At 32.5% G+C, this 16,775-nt stretch overlaps 1 protein-coding gene and 1 long non-coding RNA gene across 2 annotated transcripts; one reads left to right on the top strand and one right to left on the bottom strand.

Annotated features, from left to right (window-relative positions):
- Positions 1-392: 392 nt before the first annotated feature.
- Positions 393-866, bottom strand: LOC126885451 (uncharacterized). Its single transcript, XM_050652022.1, has one exon. It carries the CDS (start codon positions 864-866, stop codon positions 393-395), a length of 474 nt encoding a protein of 157 aa, XP_050507979.1.
- A 12,186-nt stretch (positions 867-13,052) lies between these two features.
- On the top strand, positions 13,053-13,530 carry LOC126884344 (uncharacterized). The gene is made up of 2 exons (XR_007697973.1): positions 13,053-13,196; positions 13,401-13,530. It is a non-coding gene; the product is annotated as an uncharacterized LOC126884344 (long non-coding RNA).
- The last annotated feature ends 3,245 nt before the right edge of the window (positions 13,531-16,775 follow it).

A 16,775-nucleotide genomic window follows, 5' to 3' on the forward strand; every position in this document is an offset into this window, starting at 1 on the left:
TCGGCACTACTTATTTTGTTCTCAAACTCTGTTGTCAGTCTCTTTTTCAAGAGCTTCCAGCTATTAACTCCTTTCTCTGACTGTATATACAGTTTAGCTATTCCTTTTAGAGATCGTTTAGCAAAAATTAGCATTTGTAAATCATTCCATCCCATCAGATTGGAAATTTCTTCAAAATCAGTGATCCATTTTCCTATGGGATAATCGTCTTTTCCGTCGAAATTTCTTATACTATCCTCTACGTCTCTAAAAGTTAAGGCAAATGAATCGTTCAATCTACCTCTCGTCATTTTGTTTGATTTTGATCTATTCCTCGTAAATAAATCCGTCGTCCTTTCATCATCCATATCGTCATCATTATTATCGTCGTCGGTAACGTATTTACCTTCTTCCTAGTGATAAGCGTCTTTATCACTATTTGCGTCGTTATCTTCATTATAGCGATCGTCTTCGGTAACGTCTTTACCGTTTTCCTTGTGATAAATGTCTTTATCACCGTCATCATCGCTAGCGTCTCCGTCTTCATCGTCATTCTCGTCTTCAAGATTGAAGTCGTTCAAAAATGAACAAATACGTTCAATCACGTCGTCTTCTGAACCAGTGTAGTTCAGATCTAAAACACTGCAAACTGCTACTAAGTCCGGCATACTTAGTTTATTTTTCACGTCTTTTATTTTTGTGCAATATTCCTCGGATTCTTTATCCCACGAAAATTTTGTGAAATTCCGCAAGTTCTTCCTTGTTTGTCGCGGCAACCCTTTATCCCCGTACGCGACAACATGCAACGCCTTAACAGCACTTAATGCCGAATTTTTAAGGTTTAAACTAATTTTTGGAAAATCGTTAAGAGATTGTTTAGACTGCATTTTAAAAAGGTATATACTTAATTAGAATAAAAAATAAAAAAAACAAAAATAAAAAGATAGATTATCTTTTAACTAAAAAGTTAGATTATTTTTTCCCGTGTGCAAATTGTACTTGTGAACTGTAGAATTGTAGTCGCTTTTACTTCAAAATTATCAATATTTACTACAAATACTAACAAAGTTATGATTTATTAAAATAAATGAACAAAAAAAACAATGAAAAACAAAAAAAGTCAATCGTTAAATGATTTATGATAGTTCTTTCGCAACATTCACTGTTTATCGTCAAAGTTCCAGTTCACAGCTCCTCGAAAAAAATAATCTTTGGTCAGATTTCTAATTTCCAGACACAAGACCAAAGTGTCTTGACTATTTTAAAAATATTGGAACAAACACACCTGATTTCTCCTTGGTAATATTGCTTGCTATGATTGCGTCTCGTCGTCGTCGTCTTCACTGCCCAAACAGCCGTCGTATTTGCCTAACAGCGTCGTCTACACTGTACTAGCCTGCTACTCCACCAACACAACCATTCACCAACAGTTCACAAAGTCCGGAAGTCACCAATAGTTTAAAAAAGTCCGAAAATCACCAACAGTTTCCACGTTTCCCGAACAGTCATAAACAGTTTCCATAAATTATGTCACGTCAATTGAGCCGATTTTTTAATTACACGTCACTTTACGGTATTTCGCGAACTTTATAACGAAATTGTCTTTCTTAGATCCGCGGTTTGAGCCCCCAAAATGTAGGTTTTTTTTAAAGACAATCGTAATAAAAGTCCGTTTGATGTTTAATAGTTTTAATTAATAAAATAGATGACTAAATTATTGTTACTATTAAATGATCGAAATGTAAAAGTGTAAAAGTGTACTTTGCGACCAAAATTCTACGTGTTCTTATTTTTTCCAAAAAGAAATGTATTTATCGATAATTTGCGTCTAATCAATATAATACCCGTCTTAGTATTATCCCTATGCGTCTTGTTATCAATAGCACGTCTAATGTCGCTGAGATCTTAAAATCGACTAAATATATTCCTTCCCACACAACCAAAATTCTCTTATTTACTGCCAATCTTCCCCTTTTCATGGTTTAATTCGCTTTCGTGGGAACTAACCTATTAGTAATAAAAATTGGGTCAAAGGGCTCTACTTTGTTATTTTTATGTCTTAAAAATAAACAGAAGCTGCTCACTAACTACCCCTCGATTAGATACGCCCACCCATCTGTGCATTAGAGCCTCGCCGACAACCGCTCGTTTCGTGTTTGTAAATACTAATAACCAAGGAAAAATGATATACAGGGAAATTTAAAATATAAGATAAACTACATATTTACAATCCTACATGTATATCAACTAAATGGAACAGCTGAGCGATTTAACAGAACGATAATGAATATATCGCGTTGTTTATTGACAGAAGCAAATATACACAAAAGATATTGGCCTGTAAATAGTATGCGCAGAGTTTATTTGAAAAACCGTACTTTATCAGACACTATTGAAAAGAAAATACCTTATGAGATATTTTTCGGAAAGAAACCAACCGAATGTTTCTAATTTAAGATATTATGGTAGTAAAGATTTTGTTAGGAAACCGGAAGAAAGGAGAAATTCAAAATGTAGATATCGTTGAAGAAAATGTTAAATGTATAGGTTTGCATTTTGCTGAGTCAGATAATGATAAAAATGACGAAAATTCTGAAAATGAATAAATAGATGAAACTTTTGTAAATAGAAATAAAAATTTAAATGAATGTATGGATGATACCGAAAATGAACATGAGTTACGTAAATCTCAAAGAGACAGAAATCCTCCAAAGAAATTTGATGATTATTATGTGTACTATACTATTGTATAATAGTAGTATTTTTGTAAATATGTGTAGAACTGATATACCACATACATTTGAGGAGGCGATGAATTCTGATGAAAGTAAGTATTGGGAAAAGGCTATGGATAAGGAGATTGATAGTTTGAATAAAAATAAAACTTGGAAATTGGTCGATAATGTTGAAAATAAAAAAGTTTTGGATGTTAAATGGGTATAAACTAAAAGTCTGATGATAATTATAAAGCTAGATTGGTTGTAAGAGGTTTTCAGCAAACAAATGAAATTTATGATATTTATTCACCTGTTGCTAAGATGCAGTCATTAAAAATTTTATTGTCATATTGTTGTCAAATGGGCCTATAGTAATTGAACAAATGGATGGTGAAACAGCTTTTTTAAATGGTAAAGTAATTTCTGAAGTTTATATTAAACAACCTGAAGGGTATGATGATGGTTCAAATAAAGTTTGTAAAGTGGTTAAAGCTTTGTATGGTTTAAAAGAAAGTCCAAGGGCATGGTACGAATGCCTAGATAGATTTTTAATCGAATTGGGTTTTAAAAGGAGTGAGATTGACCCTTGCTTATATGTTAATAAAAGTAAAAATGATGTTGTTTATTTATTGATACAGTCGAACCCGCTTATTAGAATAGCCTTCGTGCCAAGCAAAAATATTCTTATAAGCGGGATATTCTAATAACCGATCATTGGCGGATGGTGAAATAAATGTACCTACCAAATATACGTTATAATAGTACATACTATGTCAATATGTATATGCATATCGTTTTAGGTCTATTTATATCAATAAAAATTTATAATTTATTTACAAAAATCATTACGAAACGATTAGACAATATATAAGGATCCCGCGTATGAAAAAAGTTGATTAATAGAAAGCTGAAAATTTGTTAATAGCTTAAGGGTGTCTAGTCGGACAAACTTTGATATATGGGAACACTGGAACAGGGGAAGTTTTAATTGTGGAACAGATTAAAAATTTGGAACGGTCAGACCACAAAAACGGCACATGTATTTTTCCTACAGAACAGACTTAAACTCTCCGAACAGAGATTGAACTCTCATGCAAAAATCAGACTGCTATTTATCACCAAATGGGCGTTTTAATGAGTGGAACATGTAGAACATGTCAAATGACAGGAATTATGACAGGTGATAAATAGCAGTCTGAGTTTTGCATGAGAGTTTAATCTACCCGTGTTGAGCTGGCCCCCCCCCCACTTGCAAAAATTAAAAAACAAATAGCCCTGATTTATGAGCTATTTATGAGCTCTCATATTCCGCAAACTAAAAATTTTGAGCTCGTTCCACTGAGCAGGAATTTAATACCCTAGTGGGGGGGGCTGAGTCAGCCCCCCCCACTACTTAAAAATAGGAATATTGAATCGGTTTTTGCGGCAGAATTACGAGCTATTTATGAGCTCTTGAAATTATATAGTTTCGATTTTTGAGCTCATCCCCTTCACCCCCAAACAACCCTTTAATTGATTTAACTTAAGAGAAAGATGCTGAGAAAACTTAAAATATATCGTATTGCGGATATAATTCCTATAGCTTATATACTCTAAGAATAAACTATTAAATCAAGGGCATTTCGATTATTGAGCTACAACCCCTTCGCAAGAAAACCACCCTATCTTCCCGGCTTAAGAGAAAGTTGTACTTAAAATACGTTAAACTAATTATTTGGCGACTACATATCATTTAATAATTTATAAGCTTCCAAATTACGCGCATTTAGATCAGTAAATTGCAATTTATTTTGTATAGTGCAGTCACTGAAGGTAAAAACCAACGATTACCTTCAAGTTCGGTGAACCTTCATCGATTTTCACGAAAATTGGTCAGTGGTTAGAGGATACGTCAAGAAACAAAGGTGACATGGAACCACCTTGCGCCTTTACCCTGAGGGTGGATACCGCCCCTTCTCGGGGGTGAAAATTATTTTATAAAAAATAACTGCACAAATCAATAAAAGAACAAATTAAAAGCCAAATTTATTATATAAAGTTAATAAAATAAGTCAATACTTTTTAAGTTATTAAAGATCAAAGATTTTAATTATTTGTGAAAAAATGCATATTTTGAAGAGGTTTTTTGTAAATCACTGAAAAACTGTAAGTTTTTACAAAAAAGTTAATAGTAGTTTAATTCGTATAGCTTATATTCTAAGAATAAACTCTAAAATCACGCGCCTTTTGATTATTGAACTACAACCCCTTCGCAAGAAAACCATCCCATATTCCCGGCTTAAGAGAGGGTTGTACTTATAATAATTTAAATTAATTATTTGTCCACTATATATTGTTTAATAATTTATGAGCTCGCAAAATATACGCATCTCAATTATTGAATTGCCATTTTCTTGCTATTGTGCAGTCACTGAAGGTAAAAATCAACTATGACCTTCGATTTCGGTAAATCTCCATTCATTTTCACGAAAATTGGTGAGCGGATTTTGATACTATCAACTTTTTCTGGATCTTATTTTTGATGGGTATTTCTAAGTACTTTGACAAGTATTTAGTACCTAAGTGTTATAAAATGCATCTTTTTCCCGTTATTTAAGCTTGAATCCTTAGATTTGAACAGTCGCGGAAAAAAATATACATTTAATTACCAATAACTTACTTTAAATTAACATTAAAGGCTTTTCAAGTAAGCAATTTATTATATTTTTTATTAGCTTCAATTTTGGTGATGAAAACTTTTTTGTAAAAACTTACAGTTTTTGAGCCATTTATGAAAAATCGCTCTAAAGCATGCATTTTCCTTCCAAAAATTAAAATATTTGATCTTTAATAACTCAAAAAGTATTGATTTATTTTAATCACATTATATAACAAATTTTGCTTACAATTTGTCCCTCTCTCGATTTGTGGGGTTATTTTTGATAAAGTAATTTTCACTCCCGAGAAGGGGTGACATATACCCCAGGCTAAAACCCCAAGTTATTATTGCCAATTCGTGAAAATAAATGGAGATTTACCGAAATCGAAGGTAATAGTTGATTTTTACCTTCAGTGACTGCACTATAGAAAGAAAATGGCAATTAAATAATTGAGATGCGTATATTTTGCAAGCTAATAAATTATTAAACGATAATATGTAGTCGCCAAATAATCAATTTAAATTATTTTAAGAACAACTCTCTCTTAAGCCGGGAAAATGGGGTCGTTTTCTTGCGAAGGGGTTGTAGCTATATAATCGAAAGGTGCGTGATTTAAGAGTTTATTCTTAGAATATAAGCTATACGAATTAAACTACTATTAACTTTTTTGTAAAAACTTACAGTTTTTCAGTGATTTACAAAAAACCTCTTCAAAACATGCATTTTTTTCACAAATAATTAAAATCTTTGATCTTTAATAACTTAAAAAGTATTGACTTATTTTATTAACTTTATATAATAAATTTTGCTTTTAATTTGTTCTTTTATTGATTTGTGCAGTTATTTTTTATAAAATAATTTTCACCCCCGAGAAGGGGCGGTATCCACCCTCAGGGTAAAGGCGCAAGGTGGTACCATGTCACCTTTGTTTCTTGACGTATCCTCTAACCACTGACCAATTTTCGTGAAAATCGATGAAGGTTCACCGAACTTGAAGGTAATCGTTGATTTTTACCTTCAGTGACTGCACTATACAAAATAAATTGCAATTTACTGATCTAAATGCGCGTAATTTGGAAGCTTATAAATTATTAAATGATATGTAGTCGCCAAATAATTAGTTTAACGCATTTTAAGTACAACTTTCTCTTAAGCCGGGAAGATAGGGTGGTTTTCTTGCGAAGGGGTTGTAGCTCAATAATCGAAATGCCCTTGATTTAATAGTTTATTCTTAGAGTATATAAGCTATAGGAATTATATCCGCAATACGATATATTTTAAGTTTTCTCAGCATCTTTCTCTTAAGTTAAATCAATTAAAGGGTTGTTTGGGGGTGAAGGTGATGAGCTCAAAAATCGAAACTATATAATTTCAAGAGCTCATAAATAGCTCGTAATTCTGCCGCAAAAACCGATTCAATATTCCTATTTTTAAGTAGTGGGGGGGGCTGACTCAGCCCCCCCCACTAGGGTATTAAATTCCTGCTCAGTGGAACGAGCTCAAAATTTATAGTTTGCGGAATATGAGAGCTCATAAATAGCTCATAAATCAGGGCTATTTGTTTTTTAATTTTTGCAAGTGGGGGGGGGCCAGCTCAACACGGGTGTTTAATCTCTGTTCGGAGAGTTTAAGTCTGTTCTGTCGGACAAAATAAATGTGCCGTTTTCATGGTCTGACCATTCCAAATTTTTAACCTGTTCTACAATTAAAACTGCCCCTGTTCCAGTGTTCCCATATATCAAAGTTTATCCGACTAGACACCCTTAACCTATTAACAAATTTTCAGCTTGCCATTAATCAACTTTTTTTTCATACGCGGGATCCAGACCTAATAAATTGGAATTGGGTTTTAGAAAAGACCCCCAAACAAACAATCAACTATTGGTAATAAATAATCTTATAGAAAAATGCTGTTTCTAAAAACATCCAAGTGTGTGGCAATGTAAGTACCTATAGAAATTTGTAGACAAATGAAATTATTTTATGACCTTGGCATACGATTGAATTTTCTGTGGGAGAGAAGCGTTTACTCATCATAACACAGTAATAAAGTGTTTATTAAGCGTCGTTTAAACACAACGATAAGTCACAGCAACTAGTTGTGATGACAAGTTGAAACGCTGTTTAGACGCTGCGATTCAATGCGATACCACCTTCAACCCAACTCCAACTTTGATAAGTTGTGCGATGCACCGTTTACACACAATGATAAGTTGCAACAACTCGATTGACCTTGATAAGTTGTTTGATTTATCGCTGTGTTTAAACGACCCTTTAGGTAGGTACCTGAGAAACCATTAGCCCAGCCGCACACCAAAGAAACATGAAACGTAAATTACGTTTCATGGAAATAAAACAGTGCTAAACAAATAAACGTCCGCCCATTTATGAAACTCTCCGAAAATAAAAATGTGTCATGAGCATGAATCACACTCGTTTCATTGGTAGGCGGACTTTGAGATTTGTTTAGCAGTGTTTTAGGTTCATGAAACCTGTTTTTCATTTCATGTTTCATGTTTTTCGTTTCATGTTTCTTTGGTGTGCGGCTGGGCTAATAATATACAAAACGACAAACCATTAGATCAGGCAAATTTAAAATTTCTAGGAAATTGTACATAAAAAGTTATTTGTTGACTTGAAACATTTATTCGAAAAAGCGGTATTAGGTTACTAAACCATATTACAATAAACGGATAAATTTATTAAAGGGTAAATGGAAACGTTTTGGGACCTCGAATTTATATTACATAAACCGGGATATTCCTATAACCGGTACTCTAATAAGCGGGTTCGACTGTATATGTTGATGATTTATTGATTTGTAGTAAAAATTTGAATGAATTTAAAAAGATTAAAATTTTATTTTCAGAGAAATTTAAGATGAAAGATCTTGGAAATATTAAAGAGTATTTGGGTATCACAATTAATTATAACTCTTGCAGTCAGGAAATGGAATTAAACCAAACTAAATATATTGAGTCATTAAGCAAACAGTATGATGGAAAATAGTAAATTGCATAATACTCCTATGGAAGTAAATTTAAAGGTAGATAAAGCTGATGTTTGTGAAAGAAATATTAAATATAGAAATTTGATTGGTGCTTTATTGTATAATATAAGTTCGGCAACAACAAAATTGTTATAATGGAACACATTTTAAATATGCTTTGCGGATTTTGAAATATTTGTACTTAACTAAAGATTTAAAATTGTCTTATTAGAAAAATGAAAAAGTAAATATTGTTGATTGATAATAGATGCCGATTGGGCAGGTGACCATTTAGACAGAAAATCTACAACTGGGTATGTAATTAGATTATTTGGTAATGTAATTTATTGGAAATCAAGAAAGCAAAAGAGTGTAACAAAAGCTTCGACTTTTGCAGAGTATGTAGATTGTCGGAAGCAGTAAGTGAGTTAATATTTGTAAAAGAGTTCTTAAGATTTTTTTATGTAAAACTAGAGAAACCGATTTATATTTACGAAGATAATTCTGGGGCATTAAGTATTGCAAAATATGGAAATTTTACAAAGAATTCAAAGCACGTGGAAGTGCATTATCAATATGTTCATTAGTATGTTAAAGAAAATGTTATTGATATAATTAAGGTAGATTCAGATGATAATATTGCTGATATTTTTACAAAGTCCTTGTGCCGAGAAAAATTTGAAAAGTTTCGCTGTATGTTAGATTTGAAAAATTATTGATGTAAATACAATATCAATGTAAGGAGGCGTGTTAGGAATTACATGTTATATTGTAGGTATGTGTGTAGTGTTGAAACAGACCTATATAGTAGGTAGTGTGTAGTGTAAAGTGTCTAGCGCGCACATTGTTCATGTTAAGGGTCGCGCAAGCGCAATATGTAGTTTGTAGAGAGACGTGCGAAGGAGTACACGTACACCGTACACATCGAACATGGCAACGTGAAGCATCGCATAATATAGTGTAACGTATTTAGAATAAAGAAGTTAGCATGTAGTTTATAGGAAATAAAGTTATTTGAAACTAAAGCCGTTGACATTAATAACTCGATCCACAATCATCCCTCTTAACAGCGTTAGAATAACAACCCAGATAGCATGTAAACTTGTGGCAAGTTTGATTCTTCTTTGATTTTAAATTGTTGCGTCAAATATGACGAGGCAAGTTTGTGTCAAGTTTGCTGCAATATTGTTATGACAAAGATGATCTGCCCTGTGATGGATGACCGAAGTTATCGTTAACGTAAAGTTATCCTGTAGTTACGTTATAACCATCGAATTGGTGTGATGTATCATACTTAACTTAACTATTTGCGTTATTTCTTGACAGTTCTTGAGTTATCTGGTCACTTTATAACGCGACGTTAAACCTCAAGTTATGAGATAACTCTGTAGTTATGCAAGGTTAGGTTCATCTTTTGACTTGTTTTTAGACAGAAATCAAGTGAATTTAGAAGCTAGTAATTTAATAATTAAGAATAGAAGGGTAATACAATTTTAAAAATTATATAAAAATCAAATCGAGCGATATAAGTTGAAATTTTATTTTAAGTACCTACTGAGCTTTCTATCCAGAGTTGCAGATGATATTTTATAAATCCCCCACTTAGAAACTGAAATTCCCTGAAATTGGAGCTCAAATACCCCAAAGTCCCCAAATTTAAATTGTTGCCACATTTTAATAAATTATTAGTCAGGTGAAGAGAACAGTAAAGCAAAATTCATACTACAATATCAACGAGGGCCATGGAAATAATTCATAGTTCCTATCGTTTTCGATTATATGGGAGTATAATATACAGTTCTATGTACATTCGCAAATTTAATTTACCATGACCCCTTAAAATCATCCATAATTTTCCGCCCCCAAAAAATTCCACTACAATTTCTGCTTAGAAAAATTTCAATAGACGGTTTCAAATTAACCCAAAATTTTGGGAAAATACACCAATCTGGCAACCCTGTTTCTATCTACCGTTTGAAAGCAACTTAGAAACACCAAGGAACCCAAACAGCTGTTTGCTGTTCGGTCATCGGCAGTAGCCGACGACGGGTATGTTCGGAACAATCTCTCGCGCTCACTCCAACTTGTACTATTTGTACATAAGGCTCTCTTTGTTACTTCAAAATTTGTTCTTCAAAACTTCTTTCTAATATAACGTAGATGATATAACTATTTCATAACTGGGAGCGATACATCACACCAAATTTTACCTATATAGTTATGAGTTATGAGCACGTTATTCCTGAGAGTTATCTTAACTTTAACTCAAACGTTAAACTTAACTTCGGTCATCCATCACACGACTGATTGATTCAAGTTTGTAGCAACTTTGCTGCAAGCGTACAGTTGCAAAGCCATGTCACGCGTGCCATCTACGGCCATTACGGTCGGTTCGGTTCGGTTTCGTTCGTTATTAGTTACCCTGACTGATGTCAAGCCCACGAAAATGAGAGTGTTGCCACCTGTGGTAAATTTCTCTTTCTGCGAGAATTTTCAACATAAAAGGGAAAACGTTAAAGGCTGCCGTGCTAAGCCCAAAGGCGGTAACTGATTTTTTATCGAAAATGAGATTTCTGTATTTTTAGGTAGAATAGGGTATTTAGTATATATTTATAAAGTCTTTGGAGTTGTAGAAGCATTATATTTTAAATAAAATTGCAATTTTGTTAGCGGCATCTGCACTTTTCAGTTAAAATACTAAGCCATTTGGCGGTAAATGTTAAATACTATGACGTTTTGACGGTATCTGCTACAGTTGCCGTCCATATACCTTAGCATATTGCACTTACCGCTAATCTACTTTAAAGAATGCTACGCCTACATTTAGAAACCGCCAAATCGCCTTAGTATTACGAAGTAAATTCGGCCTAACTTTACAAGGTTAAATTATTGTGTTAGTTAAAATAGTTGTGTTAGTAAGAGAAATAATTAGCGAGGATGATGAGAACTTTTCGAGATTATTATATCTATTGAAATGTATTTTCATTTTTGTTTATAGTGTTTCAAGGATTAACCAATTATGTTGCCCTAAACAATAAGACTCTGCTCCAAGTGGATGATTTATATCTTGAATTAGGCAGTAAGAGATTTTCACATTTAAAAATATTCCTTTTTTTAATTAGGTTTTAAAAACTTAATAATATATCCACACGCTGTCCACAAGCATTTTTAGAAAAAGAGACTTAAAATATTTTGTTTTTTTAGAAAATCAAGTAGAGTCGAGTAAGAGTTGTGAAACACGAGATGAAACCACTGAAGACAATAATATAGAAAGAGGACAATTTATTGTAAAGTAATTACAAGAGGTGAAAAAAAAATATGTTCAGCCTGTACAGGCGCAAGGTTTGTTTCATACTTAAAGTTTTCTGTAATTAACCCTTTGTTGGTCGTACATGGGATTAGCAGTCCCATTGATTGCATTTTTTTTTTGTTTAAATACAAGCTATTATCATTTTTTAACTAGACAATATCTAGTAGTCTAGTTATACAATGCTATTATAAATAGGTAAAAGACAATGTGATCATATTTTAATCATAACATATACATAACTAGTTTGTACAATACAACTAATAAAATGTTAAAATTTGCCCTAATTACATTAAGTAATGGTATTTTAATACCCAATATGATATTGTGAAATACCCAATAATATAACAATGCATAATAATATTAGGGTAGGTGACGGCTATCATAAAAATGTTAAAGCTCTATAATAACATGTCATCGTAAATAAATAGCGAACCTTTGTCGCTAAGAATATAATGCTGAAAATAGAAAGTGAAAAGTATGGTTTACAATCACATTCACAGGTCAAGAATTCTTTAAAACGCTTAACATCAGCAGATAACAATCTGAAGGGATTCTGTTTTTTCCTAGTATAAGTACAGTTTCGCCTAAATTATTAGACGCACTATAAAAGATTTTATAAAAAATGTTAATTATGAGGTAATACCATTGTAATACTACATAGGTTTTTCGGTATGTACCAGACACAAGGTATGTTGTTCGGTTGGCTATTTAATTGTCTAGGTATATTGAATCACAAATGGAACATTATTATTAATGAACCAATATGTATTTATTGACTCTTGAAAGAAAACAGATATAACGACAACTAAATATTGTCAATTTGTTGTTGTCATATCGTGGCTCAACAAAATAATAACAATAGTACTTTAATTCTTTCAATTTAATAAACTTTAATACACAGAAAAGCTTTTTATTTCATATCAATCACAACTGTAAACCACATACCGCTAATAGGCTTAGTATTATAGTAAGTTTTGATAAAACGTTTTAGCGGTATCTACCTCTTTTTATATAAAACTTTGTTTTAAAATATAATTAATGGTTCCCTTAATAAACTGGGGCATATATCCATACATTAAATCTATTAGATAGTGCATAAATCCCTAACGGGCCAAAATTGTAGCATTCAATTTTGAAATCGATTTTGCCACCATTTTTTCAAATGTTAGTTACCGCCTTTGGGCCTAGCACGGCAGAAGGGAACCTTTGCTCCAGTCTAAATTGTAAAATATTTATAAAAATCAAAATATTTAAAAATAATTCAAAATATTTTCACATATTTTTTAAATAGAAGCATAGGAGGGAATTTTATCATAAAAGTGGGAATTTTTAAGGTACGTTGAGGGAAAAGCTTACTCGACAGCTGGCAACACGGGAAAAGTAACCTGCCATCCTGATAATTTGTGGTTAGGTATATCCTATCCTATCCTATGTTGATATTTTTCTTTGATTTTTTACAACATTTACCGTACAATTCTCCGAGACTATTACTTTAATTACTAAGCTGAAGCTTGTTTTCTTCAGTTTTTCATAGACCCACCTGCTCTGCTTGTGGTGATTAGGTAAGTTTTTTATGTCTTTCGTAGCTTCTAACTGTATTTACATACATACTATCCAAAATAAACATATTATAATTATTATTTATAAATAACTTTTAGGTTTTATTGTAAAATTGTTACTTTAACATGTTTTTATCTCTTTTAATAGCAAATATTAATTCTGTTCACACAGCAAGACTTTATAACAATTTCTTTTATTTGTTTCAGAGCTGAGACAAAACTGAGCATCGGAATCTGAAGCTAGCGGGTTTAATGTAAGTTCCAATAAATAATTTTAGACAATATAGATTGTATTTTAGTTGAGTGATTACTGAATAAATAGTTATATAAAATGGTATTGTATTTTTTATTCACATTGTTTTATTCAAATTGTGGCTAGTATGTCAAAACAAACCTTAAGTAAGTTTGTATCAAGTTTGAAAATACAAACTTCATGCAACAAAACAAAAACAAAAACAAACCTTCAGCAAGTTTATTATATCAAGTTTGTATCAAGTTTGAAAAAACAAACTTCATGCAAGTTTGTCACACACCAACTAGCAAGTTTGATTTAAACTTGCTGCAAGCTTGCAAAATTGCCATGGCAAACCTCCAGAAAGCTTTCATTCAGCAAACTGCTGGCGGTACATCTTCCAGAAGAAGAGGCATCATTTTTTAAAAAATTTAGATAGCATTCACCAGTAATAGCATTATCGAAAATAAAGGGTTCAATTATGTGACCATCACCAAATTTAACTGTTTTAGACTTTTATTTATGGGGACGGATTAAAGACCTTGTTTTTGCAGCTAGGCCCAATACTTGAAAATAGATGATTCAGAGAATACGAAACGCCATTCAAAGCATTTCGATAGCAGAAATTAAGACTACTGTTCAATCTACTCTTGAAAGACTACTCGAAAATTATGGACAACAATTTGAACGTTTAGGTCGTCACTAAGTAGTTGCTTTTATTTCTTTATTATATTTTATAGTGTTGTTTGTCTTATTGTTGTTTTTATTAACTGTATGTGTTGATATCTGGAAAATATTTCTTTGTTTTTTCCATAGCAAACTACTTTTCTCCTTAAACTTCGTTTACAGGTGACAGTAAAGTAACAGTTATGTTTAAAATTTACACGTTTCTTAAGATATCTCGAGATAGAAAAAAGGTATCGAGATACGGTTTTCGCTATTATGTTGCTAATTTGGTCTAATTTTGTAATTCAGGATTAAAAAAAAATGCATACTTGTATTTAATATTTTCCAAAGAAAACTAATTTCCAAAAAAAAAGTAACGCCTCCTAGTTGGCATATTACTTATTAGGATTTTTCGAAATTAAAAACTCTTAAATTGACGAAAAAGAGCTGTTTTCAACAAGACCAAGTTTGCAAAATTCGATTTAGCAGAACCGGACTTACAGCCATTTTTTCATAACAAGGTTCCCACTCACCCCCACCTCTTATTTGCAAAGGTAGATTTAAACTTGTTAAATCAAATATGAGCAGGAATTTATGAAGAATACGATAATGGGATTTTCAGTGCCCTTTCAATAGGCAAATTTTGTAAAACTTTGATTTTTTAATTGTTGATATTCAATTACGCCCTCTAGCGGTGGACCTACAATAATGAAAATATGGCTTTTCCCCAGGCAACTTTTGTTATAATTTTTTTTTCAAAAAACTATAAACGGTTCCTGAGATATGGCCGAGAGCCATTCTTATTGGGACACCCGGTACTAGAAATAAACAAACCAAGACACGTTGAATGTTACGAGTACGAGGAGCACTCCCGAATCATGTATAAACTTTGGAAATCATGATTTGGGATTTTCAATGTATATACATCGTAAATCATGATTTGGGAGTACTCCTCGTAACATTAAGTGCCTTGGTTTGTTTATTACTAGTGCATTTTGTGATTTTAGTGTAGGGGAACCAGTAGCCGATCTAGACCTTTACCTTGGAAGGGGAAATTTGCCTAGGGGGGGGACTTTCAATGAAAAACCAACCAAAAACAAAAAGATAATCCCAAACTACATAAAAGGTATAATAATAACTTATATGTATTAAGTTCCCTTAATTTTCGTAACTAGCGCGTTTATTGGGTTGAATTTGTCTGTGTTGTAATTTTCAATTCAGCTAATATATTTTTATATTTCAACAATTTTTTCATCAATTTTGAACCTTGTTACGGGATAAATTTCCCCTTTTTCCCTCCCCGTAGCTCCGCCACTGAGGGGAACATGGGTAACAATGAGACACGGGGAACAATGAAACGCCCGTATTTCTGGCTGCCTATACGACTTTTTCGTCAAAATTTTGGCATGCACTCTTTAGCTTTTATAAGACCCGTGTTGAGCTGCCCCCCCCCCCCCACTTGCAAAAATTAAAAAACAAATAGCCCTGATTTATGAGCTATTTATGAGCTCTCATATTCCGCAAACTAAAAATTTTGAGCTCGTTCCACTGAGCAGGAATTTAATACCCTAGTGGGGGGGGGGCTGAGTCAGCCCCCCCCCACTACTTAAAAATAGGAATATTGAATCGGTTTTTGCGGCAGAATTACGAGCTATTTATGAGCTCTTGAAATTATATAGTTTCGATTTTTGAGCTCATCCCCTTCACCCCCAAACAACCCTTTAATTGATTTAACTTAAGAGAAAGATGCTGAGAAAACTTAAAATATATCGTATTGCGAATATAATTCCTATAGTTTATATACTCTAAGAATAAACTATTAAATCAAGGGCATTTCGATTATTGAGCTACAACCCCTTCGCAAGAAAACCACCCTATCTTCCCGGCTTAAGAGAAAGTTGTACTTAAAATGCGTTAAACTAATTATTTGGCGACTACATATCATTTAATAATTTATAAGCTTCCAAATTACGCGCATTTAGATCAGTAAATTGCAATTTATTTTGTATAGTGCAGTCACTGAAGGTAAAAATCAACGATTACCTTCAAGTTCGGTGAATCTTCATCGATTTTCACGAAAATTGATCAGTGGTTAGAGGATACGTCAAGAAACAAAGGTGACATGGTACCACCTTGCGCCTTTACCCTGAGGGTGAATACCGCCCCTTCTCGGGGGTGAAAATTATTTTATAAAAAATAACTGCACAAATCAATAAAAGAACAAATTAAAAGCCAAATTTATTATATAAAGTTAATAAAATAAGTCAATACTTTTTAAGTTATTAAAGATCAAAGATTTTAATTATTTGTGAAAAAATGCATATTTTGAAGAGGTTTTTTGTAAATCACTGAAAAACTGTAAGTTTTTACAAAAAAGTTAATAGTAGTTTAATTCGTATAGCTTATATTCTAAGAATAAACTCTAAAATTAAACTCTAAAATCACGCGCCTTTTGATTATTGAACTACAACCCATTCGCAAGAAAACCATCCCATATTCCCGGCTTAAGAGAGGGTTGTACTTAAAATAATTTAAATTAATTATTTGTCGACTATATATTGTTTAATAATTTATGAGCTCGCAAAATATACGCATCTCAATTATTGAATTGCCATTTTCTTGCTATAGTGCAGTGACTGAAGGTAAAAATCAACTATGACCTTCGATTTCGGTAAATCTCCATT

This window comes from Diabrotica virgifera, chromosome 5 (assembly GCF_917563875.1).
Source record: "Diabrotica virgifera virgifera chromosome 5, PGI_DIABVI_V3a".
In the NCBI taxonomy this organism is placed as follows: Eukaryota; Metazoa; Arthropoda; class Insecta; order Coleoptera; family Chrysomelidae; genus Diabrotica; species Diabrotica virgifera.

Excerpts from the sequence above, each read along its gene's own strand:
- LOC126885451 (XM_050652022.1), bottom strand. The coding sequence starts at position 866 with ATGCAGTCTAAACAATCTCTTAACGATTTTCCAAAAATTAGTTTAAAC.